This window comes from Echiichthys vipera (genome assembly GCF_963691815.1).
Source record: "Echiichthys vipera genome assembly, chromosome: 19".
Lineage (NCBI taxonomy): Eukaryota > Metazoa > Chordata > Actinopteri > Perciformes > Trachinidae > Echiichthys > Echiichthys vipera.
In genome coordinates this window covers 25,007,095-25,021,668 of record NC_139844.1, presented here as the reverse complement: position 1 = coordinate 25,021,668, position 14,574 = coordinate 25,007,095, and the positions used below count along the sequence as shown (strand labels likewise).

The 14,574-nt window shown below is 48.8% G+C and overlaps 1 protein-coding gene across 2 annotated transcripts in view; it reads left to right on the top strand.

The window, feature by feature from the left end:
- The window catches only part of LOC310961804 (kinesin-like protein KIF13B), a 48,336-nt gene extending 34,572 nt beyond the window's left edge, over nucleotides 1-13,764 (top strand). For both annotated transcript variants that reach the window (XM_083934037.1, XM_083934036.1), the window contains 11 exons: nucleotides 807-862; nucleotides 950-1,068; nucleotides 1,171-1,347; nucleotides 2,121-2,213; nucleotides 2,476-2,628; nucleotides 3,560-3,637; nucleotides 5,316-5,409; nucleotides 5,712-5,794; nucleotides 9,536-9,601; nucleotides 10,342-11,827; nucleotides 11,899-13,764. In XM_083934037.1, coding sequence (XP_083790163.1) covers nucleotides 807-862; nucleotides 950-1,068; nucleotides 1,171-1,347; nucleotides 2,121-2,213; nucleotides 2,476-2,628; nucleotides 3,560-3,637; nucleotides 5,316-5,409; nucleotides 5,712-5,794; nucleotides 9,536-9,601; nucleotides 10,342-11,827; nucleotides 11,899-12,149 — 2,656 coding nt within the window. In that variant the 3' untranslated portion in view covers nucleotides 12,150-13,764. The remainder of the gene's footprint in view (nucleotides 1-806; nucleotides 863-949; nucleotides 1,069-1,170; nucleotides 1,348-2,120; nucleotides 2,214-2,475; nucleotides 2,629-3,559; nucleotides 3,638-5,315; nucleotides 5,410-5,711; nucleotides 5,795-9,535; nucleotides 9,602-10,341; nucleotides 11,828-11,898) is intronic.
- Nucleotides 13,765-14,574: the final 810 nt, after the last annotated feature.

The following is a 14,574-nucleotide window of genomic DNA, read 5'->3' as shown; positions in this document are numbered from 1 at the left end:
TCACCATAAAAGAGTGACAGATAAAGGTTTCACTTACAAAACAAATGGTAAATACATGAGTTTTCAATGCAATCACATTATTTATATATAATAATATAACACAATGAAAGGGAGCTGCAGTCGCTCTACCGCACCGTTGTGATGAAAAGAGAGCTGAGGAAGGCACAGCTCTGGATCTACCCTCAGTCCTGGTTCCTACCCTCACCTGTGGTCATGAAAGCTGGGTCAGGACCCAAAGAACCAGGTCCAGGTCCAAGCGTGTGAAATGTGTTTCCTCAGGAGGGGGGCTGGAGTCTCCCTTAGAGAGAGGGGGAGAAGTTCAGCATCCGTGAACTCGGAGTAGAGCCGCTGCTCCTTTGTGTTGAAAGGAGCCAGTTGAGGTGGTTCAGGATCATCTAGTAAGGATGAACCCTGGGCGCCTCCCTAGGGAGGTGTTCCAGGCACGTCCAGCTGGGAGGAGGCCTCGGGGAAGACCCAGGACCAGGTGGAGAGATTAGATCTCCACACTGGCCTGGGAACGCCTCAGGATCCCCCAGTTAGAGCTGGTTAATGTGGCCCGGGAAAGGGAAGTTTGGGGTCCCCTGCTAAAGCTGCTGCCCCTGAGATGAGATGAATGAAAGGGTCTGCTTAATGCGTAATCGGCACTTTTACTTTACTTTAAGTACAGTTTGGCTACTTTAGCTTTGATAAGTGATGTGAATACTCAGACCTGCGTATCTGGGTTTTAAGTGCTCGGGGTTGCTCGAGGATGAGTTGAGGGAGCTGTGGGTGTCAGCCCCTCTGACAGTGTGGCCGTCTCTCCGCAGGGTTCCCGTCCCTGGGATGGAAACACACATCCCCGTCCTGTTCCTGGATCTCAGTGGTACGTCGTTCATCTGTGTTCGTAATTTAAAATCCTCTGCTGCCTTGAACACGGCTGAACCTGTGTTTTCTGTCTCCCCCCCTTCAGCTGATGATTTCCAGTCCAGCCTCTCCGCCCCGTTGTCCGGGGGGCTGGACGCTTTACTCAGCGGGGAGGACGACGACGAGTTCTTTGACCTCCACGTCGTTAAACACTACGATCGAAAGGTAAGGAGACGATAGATGCTCTTCTTTCTCTTACGTACATCTTGTTTTTCTGTGTTCTTTGGTTTGACCCATTCACTGTTCATGCTTTTGAATGTGGCGCAGGTGAAAGTGGACGCCTCCTGGGACTCAACGGTCCACGAGTGCCCCCAGCTGAGCCGCGTGACGTCGGCCGATCAGAGGGTCTACCTGACCGTGAACACGGTGGTTCAGCTGAGTCACCCGGCGCACATGCAGCTGGTCCTCAGGAAACGCATCTGCGTCAACGTCACAGGGAGACAGGTGGGCGGCCCCGATGCATGATGGGTAGTGGCCGACACGATGACATTTTTGCTTTCTCCCTTTGCATAATCGCCAAGAACCAAATGAAGCTGACGTGGAAGTGCAGCTCCTCGAATGATCCCTCTCCCTGATGTAACACCCTTTCAAAATAAGATTTCCGTTAAAAGAAAAACACAACGGCCGAACATGTGAACAATTACGATCCCCTCTCTCGTCAGTTAAACGTCTTTTAATGGATAAGAAAGAGGTCAAATGACAACGACGTTGTTTTAAAACTCAGATCGGTTCAAACTACGGGGAACGCGGCACTGCTGCGGTGTAGAAGCACGAGGCTGGAGGTGGTGTAGCCGTGGCTGCAGCTCCGCGTAGCTTCACATCAGCTCTTCAGAAGCCGTCGGGTGAGGCCACAGAGACCGCGTCCGTATTTTAGACGGTCTGCGCCTCAGACGTCCCACCGAGCGCCGTCGATCTCCTCGTCTAAGCCCCGGCAAATAAGCTCATTTCTGTAAATGTCAGAGTATCGCGTCGAAAGAACGGCCAGTTTGAAGACGATGTAGAGGGAAAATCTGTCATCATGATATCGCCCACCCCTAGCAGTCCTTAATGATTTGCCGACTTTGCCACTTACACACTCCACCTTTTTGCCCGTCTTTGAATCAGCCGGGAGTCCGTGGGTGACGCCACAGCGGCTGCTTCCATATTTGATGCAGTGTGTGATGACCACTTGTCCACTCTTACAGCGATGAATGTGCTAAACTGTGTTTGTGTGGCAGGGTTTCGCTCAGAGCCTGCTGAAGAGGATGTCTCACCGCAGCAGCATCCCCGGCTGCGGAGTCACCTTCGAAATAGTTTCCAACATCCCAGGGGTGAGAACCACACCGCACGACAGTGACGGGTGTTACATACGTTTTTAATCAGTGATGTCGATGCACTGGTTTCTTCTAAAATTCAACCACACAGACACGTTTTATGATCTCAGGCCTGTTAACAAAGCATTGTTGAGTTCTTAATGTGGTTTTTGTTTCCTAACAAACCGATCAGAGTATCCGTGTTTGTTGTGAGTAGATGAAACCCCAGCTGGATGAATCAGGATCAGGTATCAAGTACACTGTCTCCCTGCTCCCTCAGGACATCCACGGCCCAGAGGACCGGGAGATGTTGGCCAGGCTGGCGGCCAGCACCGAGGACGACCAGTCAGCTGACAGCGAGGCGGCCATCGAGAAATACCTCCGCAGCGTCCTGGCTGTGGAGAACGTCCTCACTCTGGACCGACTCAGACAGGTCAGGAAGTTCAGTCCATCAGCACCTCAGGGCGCCCTCCCACTGTGCGTCCGTCCCGTGCCCCGTGCTTTAGGGTCCTTGTCCCCCCCTCCAGGCCCGTTTGTACTCACACTACCTGGGCCTCGGAGAATGCTTCTTGCTGCCTATACGTCATCACGCCGTAACACGTCACACGCATTGATGACGTCATGGCGATGCGTGGCTTTGTTTCCAGATCTTTCCGTAGACCTCTGAGTTTTTGTGCGTCTTGTCGACTGTTTTTGAATCTTTTCATCGACCAAATCTGCAGTAAACACTCCACCTCCGCATCACACCAACGTGAACCTTTCACCGCCATTGTTTGAAATGTCCGTGCATGGTCCCTCCTTCTTTTTTCTACGTCCCAACAGACGCACAGGAAATGACCTCAGAACCGCCGTAGGCCTCGTGCTCGTACACGTGTGCACGCTCGTGCTCGTACATGTGCAAACGTGCTTTACTAAAGCCCACCTCTCCCAAACGGGCCGTGGACGGCAAGCGTGCCGCTCCTAGACGTGGTACGGTTGCACTCACACTGGTCAAAGGAACCAGACTTTAGCCGTGACACTTGTTCGGGGCACGGTACGGATTATTTCTCTGAAGCACGAGGACATTAAATCCTCTTTGTCCTTTTCGCTCTTTATGACATTTTTGGAACCAAGCCTGTGTGTGTGTGTGTGTGTGTGTGTGTGTGTGTGTGTGTGTGTGTGTGTGTGTGTGTGTGTGTGTGTGTGTGTGTGTGTGTGTGTGTGTGTGTGTGTGTGTGTGTGTGTGTGTGTGTGTGTGTGTGTGTGTGTGTGTGTGTGTGTGTGTGTGTGTGTGTGTGTGTGTGTGTGTGTGTGTGTGTGTGTGTGTGTGTGTGTGTGTGTGTGTGTGTGTGTGTGTGTGTGTGTGTGTGTGTGTGCGTGTATAGGAGGTGTCAGTGAAGGAACAGCTGGCAGTGAAAGGGAAAGAGGCGAGACGCTGCCTGAGCTCTCCAAGCATCAACCGGGTGAGAGACTCTTTTTATTTATTAAACATTAAAACATTAAAACATTTAAGGGGCGGTTATGGAAGTAAATCTGTGTCTGAATGTTTGGAGTCTGAATCCTGGAGCTGTTTTGTTCATTGAACAGATTTCTGTGTAGTTTTGTTTTCATGCATCTTCTCACGTCACTTCACATGAATTTAACTCATTAACACGTTTTCTTACCTCTCTGAACTGCACCCGTGTGTGTTCACAGCCTGGTTTTGCTTCTGCTAACCACAAGAGTTAACGTTTCTGTACCCTGGGGCTCAGGTTTTGGGTCTTCATGTGTGTTTCTAACCACCACTCTGGCTCTAACCCCCTAACCCTTTAACCCTTTAACCCTTTAACTCTTTAACCAGCTGTCAGCCAGCAGTCTGGACCTCTACTCCTCCACTCACAGGCTCAACGACTTCAAGGTGAGACGCATCCGTCCACTAATCTTCTCATTTCTATCAGTTTACATGTCGTTTCTCTTTCTGGGCGACACGGTGGTGGGGTGGTTAGCACTGTCGCCTCACAGCGAGAGGTTGCCTGGTTTAAATCCCGGCTGGGGCCCTTCTGTGTGGAGTTTGTATGTTGTCCCCGTGTCTGCATGGGTTTTCACCATTTCAACAGGCTGACGAGAATTCATCATCACCACCACCACAGTGACCTTTACACGTAGAACCAGTTCCTCTTTTAGTAGCTGAAAATGAGTGAATGTATGTATGAATGAAAATGTGTTAAGGAAAAATCTAAATGTCACGTTACTCCTCTGAGGTCAAAAGTGTGCACTCACATCAGATCTGCCTGAGAAAAAGACCCAGTTTCAGACGGTTACTATGGGAGAAAGAGTCGTTAAATCAAAATGAATAGACTTTTAAATGAGGACGACATCGTTTTAAGATGCAATATTAGATAATGTTGGTGAAAAGCAGCCAACAGAGAGAGACACACATCTCATCAAGAGTGGAAACAATTATAGGAAATCATTTCATTCCTGGGGGCAACACGATGGTATGGTGGTTAGCACTGAGAGGGTTCCTGGTTCAAATCCCGGCTGGGGCCCTTCTGTGTGGCGTTTGCATGTTGTCCCCGTGTCTGCGTGGGTTTTCTCCGGGTTCTCCGGTTTCCTCCCACAGTCCAAAGACGTGCAGGTGTTGGGTTCATTGATGACTCTAAATCACCCGTAGGTGTGAATGGTTGTCTGTCTCTGTTCGTCTCTATGTGTCCTGTGATAGACTGGCGTCCTGTCCAGGGTGGACCCCGCCTCACACCCGATGTGAGCTGGGATTGGCTCCAGCCCCCCCACGACCCCACCCATAATAATTAGACTAAAGACTTAGTGAAGTGGAGTCATCCCACTGATGCATTAACTCTGTTCAGCATTTATAAACCGTAGATTGTATTTGTTGTTTATTATCTGCTGGTTCCACATGTGTATCCTCCTGTTGTGTGTGTGTGTGTGTGTGTGTGTGTGTGTGTGTGTGTGTGTGTGTGTGTGTGTGTGTGTGTGTGTGTGTGTGTGTGTGTGTGTGTGTGTGTGTGTGTGTGTGTGTGTGTGTGTGTGTGTGTGTGTGTGTGTGTGTGTGTGTGTGTGTGTGTGTGTGTGTGTGTGTGTGTGTGTGTGTGTGTGTGTGTGTGTGTGTGTGTGTGTGTGTGTGTGTGTGCGCGTGTGCAGGGCTGGGAGAGCCACCAGGACCTGTCTTTCGTGCCTCGTGCATCTACACGCACACTCCCCAGCTCCATATCCCAGACCCTGAGCACAGAGACAGGTACGGCCGATAAAACCTTTATCTTTAATGGATCTTTTCCCTTTTTGCTGCCTTTGATGTCATCAGCTCTGTTTTGGCTTCAGCCGGTGGAAAACCAGATCCGTCCTTTTGCTCTGAATCTTAATTTGGCACTTCTTCAACTTCCTCTTTCCCAACACATCTCTCAGTTTCCCTCCTCCCTGCCTTTCCTTCTTCCTCCTGCCCTGGTTCTCTCCATCTCTCCATCTCTCCTCCTGCAACCTCTTGTTCTCCGGCCTCTGCGTCAGTGCACTCAGGCTTTGCTGCGTCTTATCTCCCTCCAGTGAAGGCCGTACCCAAGCTGCTCAAGTCGCTGCTTCCCGGTGGGAAGGAAGACGGCGGGGACCAGACAGCTGTCCATCAGCAGGTACGCTCGTTCAGTCAGCTCACAGAATACGGGCGCTCTGGGTTTAAGCTCGCTGTCTTATCAGGGATTTAAAGTGTGTGTGTGTGTGTGTGTGTGTGTGTGTGCGTGTGCGTCGCTGCAGCCTGAATCTAAATATCCTCTGTACTCTTCAGCGGCGAGTCCCCTTTTCCTCTGTTGCCATGGAAACGGGGCTTTTTGTAGATGGAAACACAAACAACAAACAGATAAAGTGCAGAAACGCTTCAGTGCCCAAGATGAGTGGTTTTCAGAGGTTTGCAGAAAGAGAGATGATGAACTTCACATCGGGTTTTTTTAGGTTTTGAGGCAGAACTTTTCTCGAGTCTCACATTTTATTATATTCACCGAACGTTTTCATGGACCTGGTTTCATCGTGGGTTGTGTCTGCGGTGTCTGGTTTCTTTAAATACAGTCCATTTGATACATAGATGGACTGAATACGGCATTTAAGAGTGTTTGTAAACAACCGGCGTCCGGGTTACACAGCGAACTACGGATCTGTGTCACCAGACGGTGTTTTTTGGCTAAATTCAATCAAACTTCCTGTTGAACCTGCAAATCGAAATGATGGTGTTATGTTTAGAGTTGATTTAATGTTGTTAAACTAAAGTCTAACTTCTTCTCTTTGGAACCAAATCTGGTTTGAACGTCCTGATCTATCTTTGTGTGAACCAGAGCGCTCAAAAGGACGCTAACATGCTAACACGCTGAATTAGCCGCGTGCTAACCCTTTAGATCTCCTCTCCGTAAACACTGGAGCTGCTGCTCGTCCACATTAACATCAATGTTGTCCAAACTTCAGTCCTTCACAATAAAAGCCCATCAATGTTGTCCAAACTTCAGTCCTTCACAATAAAAGCCCATCAATGTCGTCCAAACATCCAGGACCAAAGTTCAGTCCTTCACAATAAAAGCCCATCAATGTTGTCCAAACATCCAGGACCAAACTTCAGTCCTTCACAATAAAAGCCCATCAAAGCCCATTTGTGTTAAGAATAAATTTGTACCCGGGTCACGACTGAAAACCACCAGCACACGCGGTGCAAACGTAGCCGGCGTCTCCCGTGTGATGACGTTCTGTATAATGTTTGTGATCAGAGCAGGAAGCTACACAAACAGCCCCTCCTGAGACAGAAGCAGGCCGTGTGTGGAGGAGGGTAATTAGGAGCAGGTGAACCTCGCCGCCCTGACGCGTCGCCCCCGCTCCTCCGCCACCTCTGCATCCACTGATCTCCAATCACGCGCCATCAAGACCAGGGAGTCCGCGGCTTCTTCCCCGCAGCCAAACACTACAGCATGTGATTCGGCTGATTAGCACGTTGAGCTGCGGAGGGAAGCTAATCAGGGAAATCATGCGCCGCGGTGTTCGGGTCGGAACGGAAACCCGCGGGGCCTTGTTGATGCATTGTTTGAGGCCACGGCTCTAATTGGTGCTTCACTGCACCGCGCCCGCCACAGATGTTTAGAAAGGTCAACACAGAAACAAAAGCCTGGAGTTCTGCAAACATTAGCAGGCTGTCGAGGCGTCGGCAAACTGGATGAGTGGTTGATCGTAACGCTGGTCTCAAAACAATCCGTACAATGGATGGATTGACTTCACACAGATCTGACTGATGCATAAACAGTGTTTACTGCTTATGGTTCTTGATCCTTTGCCTTTAATTCACATTAACAGGACAAAAGAATCCAAAGACTCATCTTGGGTTTGGGTCTCATCTGTCACACAGAGATAGCACCGTAAAGGGTAAAGCACAGATCTATATCTGTGCTCCATAAAAGGGAAATTCTAGATAAAAGTACAAAAATAATAAATGAATTATAGGTACATGACGAAAAGAGAGCTGAGGAAGGCAAAGCTCTGGATCTACCGCTCAGTCCTGGTTCCTACCCTCACCTGTGGTCATGAAAGCTGGGTCAGGACCCAAAGAACCAGGTCCAGGTCCAAGCGTGTGAAATGTGTTTCCTCAGGAGGGGGTCTGGAGTCTCCCTTAGAGAGAGGGGGAGAAGTTCAGCATCCGTGAGGAACTCGGAGTAGAGCCGCTGCTCCTTTGTGTTGAAAGGAGCCAGTTGAGGTGGTTCAGGATCATCTGGTAAGGATGAACCCTGGGCGCCTCCCTAGGGAGGTGTTCCAGGCACGTCCAGCTGGGAGGAGGCCTCGGGGAAGACCCAGGACCAGGTGGAGAGATTAGATCTCCACACTGGCCTGGGAACGCCTCAGGATCCCCCAGTTAGAGCTGGTTAATGTGGCCCGGGAAAGGGAAGTTTGGGGTCCTAGAGTCTAAGTCATAGAGTGTGGTCTTTACCTACTCTATAAAGTGTCCTGAGATAGCTTTTGTTATGAGTTTGCACTGTAAATAAAACTGAACTGAAGTGTTAACTCCCTCAGTGTGATGCCAGAGATGAGTGGATTCATATCCTGTAAAGCAAAGAGTCTAACAATCGTCTTGATTTATTAAACATCTGAAAATATCTCAAGATACGAGACTCTTCAGAAAGAAGCAAATCTCACACTTGATATCGAATCAGCGGACAGATCACATGTTCCAGAGGTCCCCAGAACACTGAAGAGGGATGAAATGATTTTGGGTGCAGTTTAAACGTTGCTGTAATCATCCTGATTGTTTGACCCGTGTGTAACGATGATCTGTGAGTGAGCTGATGAACTAATGTTTGAATTGCACTTTCTGCATCTTACATCAACATCTCTGCTGATCGCCACAATACCATACGTGTTTGCCTTCTTTCTAATCTATTGATGCACTATAATATGTCTGTGCAGTGCTATATACAGTACAGAGCAAACGTTTGGACACACCTCAGTCAAAGAGTTTTCTTTATTTTCATGACTATGAAAATCGTAGATGCACTCGGGGACGCTTTCAAAGACTGACCTTCACTTCTTAAAGTAATGACAGACGCTCGTTTGTCTTTACTGAGCTGCTTTTTTCTGCCATAACACAAATTCTAACAGTGTGTTCAGTCGGACCATCAGCTGTGTGTCCACCTGACTCCTGATGCTCCCAACCCCATTTATAAGGCAGGAAATCCCCCTTATTGAAGCTGACAGGGCACAACTGTGGAGTGGAAACCACTTCAGGTGACGACCTCCTGACGCTCATGGAGAGAACGCAGAGTGTGTGTGAAGCAGTGATCACAGCAGAAGGTGAAGAAACTAGAATATCAGGCGTATTTCCACATGTGTTCATTCATAGTTTTGATGCCTTCAGTGTGAATCTACAACGTCAATAGTCCTGAAAAGAAAGAGAAGGTGTGTCCAAACGTTTGCTCTGTATTGTATATACATATATATTGTAACAGATGGCCAAGTGGCGTAGTTAGTTATCCCCGTTTAGTATTCTGTGAGGCAGTACAGCATGATATTCAGCCGACAGCGTCTGTCATCTTTTCACAATCGTAGATTAACTTCTCCCCCGGGCTCTGTTTCCGTCTCACTGTCACACTGAAGCCTGAACTCTATAATTCCCTCACAGCAGCGAATCACCGCAGCGTGCACGCTGACTGTGTGATGAACAGGTTTGGAAATCTACAGGCTGACGTTCATATCGAGTCTCCAGGTGGAAACGGACTGAAATGACACCGACCTCCTCGTGATTACGTCTTGAAATCAGCTTGTCGAGCTTCGATGCTAATTTTACAGATTTAAGATTGTTTTATTTCAAATGTCATCGACTGAACATCTTTTGAATTCCCTTCCTGTCGCAGAGTTTGCCTCGCATCATGGTGCAGTCGGCCAGTGTTGAAGAAGGCATCGGCAAACATCAGCAGCCAGTAAGTTCCCCAACCCCAGATCACGTGAAGTTTGGGACGATATTTAATGTTCACACTGATAAACTTTGTGGTTATTTGTAAAACATTCACTGATTTTGAATTTGATGTCTGCAACACGTCCCAAAAAAGTTGGGACAGGGTCACGTTTACCTCTGTGTTACGTCGCCTTTCCTTTAAAAACACTCAATAAGTGTTTGAGAACTGAGGACACGAGATGTTGAAGCCATTCTTGCTCGATGTACGACTTCAGATGCTCAACAGTCTGAAGTCTGCTGCAAAACGAAGCACCAACAACCCAGAGTTTATTAAAAGAGTGTTTTAAAGACTTACCTACTGGCCCCTGTACCAGCTCCACTCATAGTAAAGTCCATTACAGTGGATTACCAAAGTCAATCCCAAAGTAAGGGGACCATTGGTGCTTTGTTTTGTGTGTAGGGACTCTTCTCATACTGCTGCAGAGGTTTGCTGTTATTTTCAGCCGCATTAGTGGTTAAAAAAGACCTTTGAATGCCTTCACCGTGCTGCCTCGAGCTAATCACTGTTAGCCACGTCCGGCTGTTAGCGTCTCTCACAGATTTCTCTGTTAATAGATACACAAAAAACTGTCTCGATGGCTTATTTGATGAGTGTAAGTCCAGAAAATGACCCTGGGATGATTTCACTTTACATTTCAGACAGGGAATCCGCCTTTAGCTGCATTTTGAGTCACTAATACTTCATTGCCATGGTTTCCCTCCTAGGTTCCCATTGAGGAAATCATTCCTCATGACCTCCAAACCAAGAGCCCCAGATCTGTGCCCCTCCCACCGCCAATCATCCCAGAGACAGAAGACTCCACCCCCAGCGAAGCATCGAGCGGATACATGTCGACGAGCATATCCACAGCAACACTGTCAGAAGTCTACACGCTGAGCTGGGACCTGCCGCCATCATCCGGGAGCAGAACTGACGGCTTTGAGGATGTGCCGGATGAAGAGGAAGAGGACAATACGGTGGTACGATGTCTCACTTACCATGAGTCTTTTCCTGTGGACCAGTCAGAGCCTCAGGAGTCGTTACTGGTTTTGGACGATGAAACAGCTGAAGAGAGGACTGACTCACCGAAACCAAATGATACGCCACCAGATTCAAACCCGAGTCAACAAGAACCAAATTGGTCTCCGTCCGCCCAGTTGACGATGCAAGAAGAGTCTGACTCAGCTGCAGTATCAGACTTACTGTGCCAGACGAAACAAAACCAAGACTCAGCAGTTCACTGCATTGGATCAGAACAATTAAACAATTCAGAGCCACTTGAAGATTCATTGTTTTTACAAGAGACTAAAACCAAACAGACAGAAGTTTCACAAACCGACCTCTCAAAGCCCGAAGCCCTTCCAACAGGAGAACTCGAGCTAGCTGCCACAGACGAGACAGAAGCTGAACCCTCACTCCTCTACGAAACACAACCGTCTTCACAAGAAGGTCAAAGTCAGTCTGAAGCGATCGTCCCACAGCCACAGCAGCCCACTCAAGACCAAACGACCTCCGACAACGCTCAAGATCAAACAACCTTCAGCAACGCTCAAGATCCAGTTCCAAATGTTCTCCCAGCTCTGTCCGAAGTCTTGGTTCCCGTCCCTGCCCCATCTGAAGATCTGGTCCTTCTAGCTTCCGAAGAACAAGCCACTTCTGAGGCCTCTAACCCAAATAGCACCTCACTTCTGACTTCGTCCTCGACCACAGAGGAAGTCCAACAGGAAGCACCTGGCAACGCATCTAAGAAAGCCGCCTCAGCCCCAGCTCCGTCTCTGTCCAGTGTTCAGCCTTCCAAACCTGATGTCCTAGTGGCAAACCCCTTCAAGATCCAGAAAGTGAAGTCTTCTGACCTCAAGTCCTTTCAGAGAATTGTGGGCGAGGAGGAGAGTCAGCCTGAGCAGGTGGACCGGGCCGGCAGCCTTGGGGCCGGCAGCCTCGGGGCCGGCAGCCTCGGGGCCGGCAGCCTCGGGGCCGGCAGCCTCGGGGCCGGCAGCCTCGGGGCCGGCCTTAACCTCTCTGTGCCGATGGAAAGCCTTGAAATCATCTCCGACTCTGAGGAAGGAGATGCCACCGCGGTTCTCCCTGACTGGTTGAAAGAAGGGGAGTTCGTGACTGTGGGGAACAATAAGAGCGGCACTGTACGTTACGTTGGACCGACAGACTTTGCAGAGGGCACCTGGGTCGGAGTGGAACTGGAGGTACCAGCAGGTGAGCACCCAATCCTGTTGCTTTGTTTGAATTTTACTTTATCGTAAAACTAAAAACAAACCTTTCTCCAGGAAAGAATGACGGATCGGTGGGTGGCAAACACTACTTCCACTGTAACCCTGGTTACGGCGTGCTGGTGAGGCCAGACAGGGTGAGCAGGTGTGGCAACAAGCGGCGTCGCCAACAGCAAAAGCGCCGTAGTGCCAACCTGTCCGGGTCCAGCCCCAACCTGGCAGCTCTTACCGCTCTGGCCAAAGGCGAAGGTGCCGCGGCGTCAGGCGGCCGCAGCAGAGGAGAGAACCGCAAGTCGTGGAACACTTGAGAGACTCGGTATCTGCTCAGCGGCTGATGCTGGACACACACGTGCAGCAGCTGGTTGACGTGATTAGAGGGTAAGCGTTTAGACGGAGTGACAGAGCAGTGTTTTACTGAACGTGTGGCTGAAACCAGGAGATCCAGAGGAGCTCTCTCACGTGTCAGACGCTCACCACAGTTCAGTTAAAGGAGCGTTTCCTACCTAATGTTCTTACTAATTGAAAAGATATTGTTTAATCAGAGAATGTGAATGTTTTTAGGGATGTAGATGCAAATAGTTTCCAATGGTGGGTGTGTCTTTAGAACGGATTTATTCCAGTGACGGATTACAATCAAAGGACTGCCTCAAGATCTGCTTTTCTAATATCTTGTGTCGGACAAAACTAAGTTGAGAGATGATCACAAAGTTGCTTTTTTTGCGAGTCCAAGTCAAGTCTCAAGTCCCTGAGGGCGGCAGCGAGTCCTGATCAAGTCTCTTATGATTTTAAATAATAATAATGTAGAGCTGGAGTGCGATGCTCAAAGGGCAAAATGGTAAACGTGTCTAAAGTTCACTGGATTACTGTGCAGCTCCAAAGGTCACGCAACACCTTCATGTGCTCATATTTCTACTGTTCATTATGTTTGGATGCTTTTAAATATCAGAAATTGTTTTTTTAAGCTGTTGGTGTTATTTTATAACCTGACTGCTCCAGATGATTGAGTCTCCTGGTCTCAGCAGATCCATCTGAACTCTGGTTTAAAGATCTTTGTGAAGGGGTGAAAATCCTGGTTTCTGATTGGATAAACCATCTGTCTGTCACCAACATACGGGCCAAACCAACCAATCAGATGAGTGAAGCGTGTGACGTGCTAACAGCGTGGAGGCAAAGCTCAGAAAGGAAACAACATGTGGGTAAAGGAGATTTTCCCTTTGTGTTTAACGTGAATTTACGGATCAAAGGCCCAATTTCAGGAGCCCGGTCCATATTCAACAGAAGGATCCAGAGAACAAAGAGTTAGTGAGCGGCTCGCTCCATAGCTGCTCATCTCATCCGTGGAAGCCTCCATGTTGTTTACACTCAACAGTCTCTTCTGTTTCACTTCAATCCACCAAAGAAACCAACGCTGATTGGTTCAAACTGCTCAAACGTCACCAGACTGATCTGAGAGTGAAACACGACGGAGCTCAGAGATCAGGACGGACTTATTTTATCATTTTGCCTTAAATAACGACGACTACTCAGCGTGCCTTACCCATAAACCACCAAACTCTGTGCTGTTTTAGGTTGAAAGCTGTCGACCTGGAGCTTATTTGAGCTCTTGAACGTGCACGTCTACTGTGTGAGAAACACTTGCACTCCCTTGTCTGGTACATCCTGCTGACGTTAGTGTGTGGAGTGACTGGAAGTGGCTTCATTTTAAATAGAGATCATGTGTGGCAGGTTGTTGGATGTTTTGATGTTATTGTGTGGACGGGAATACTTGAGGGATGATGTTGGTTGGAAACACATTGAGTATTAATTTTTGTCTGGTGAATAAGATTTTGTACCACGCCTGAAAGTTTATTTATTTAAAGATCAAGACGCGACATCGACGATGACAAGCAAAATCAACTTTTTATATTGTTTAATAAAATTCAATCTGCTCCTGTCGGCCGGTGTGTGATGAGTCTGTGGGGGGGGGGGATTTGACACCAACAAGAGGGTAAACTTAGGGCGACACAGTGGTGTGGTGGTAAGCACTGTCGCCTCACAGCGAGAAGGTTTTAGGTTCGCATCCCGGCCTTTCTGGGGCCCTTCTGTGTGGAGTTTGCATGTTCACTGTGATTGTTACTATGGTAATTTGCCCGTGAGCTAGCTTGATAACGTATCTGCGTATCTGTTATCAAGCAGCAGTCGGTCAGTCGGTGGTTGAGCGTGCGGTCGTCGACGCTCGTCCTTTCCAGACGACATTAAATCAGGAGACTGAACTTAAGTATTTAGTGGTGGGCGACACGGTGGCGTGGTGGTTAGCACTGTTGCCTCACTGCCAGAAGGTTCCAGGTTTGCATCCCAACTGGGGCCCTTCTGTGTGGAGTTTGCATGTTGTCCCCGTGTCTGCGTGGGTTTTCTCCGGGTTCTCCGGTTTCCTCCCACAGTCCAAAGACGTGTAGGTGTTGGGTTCATTGATGACTCTAAATCCCCCGCAGGTGTGAATGGTTGTCTGTCTCTGTGCGTCTCTATGTGTCCTGTGATAGACTGGCGGGTGGACAGGACGCGACCCCGACAGGGACAAGCGGTTAAAGATGAATGAATGTATAAAAACAGACGTAGCGTCTCCGTCAGGTCAGTTCTCTCAACTTGATCCAATCGTCCTCGCCTACAGGAGTCTCCATGTTGTCAGACTTTGACTCCGCCTCATTTCCTCTGACCAAAAAAGGGCATGTATGTGACGCTAGGGGGAGGGACATG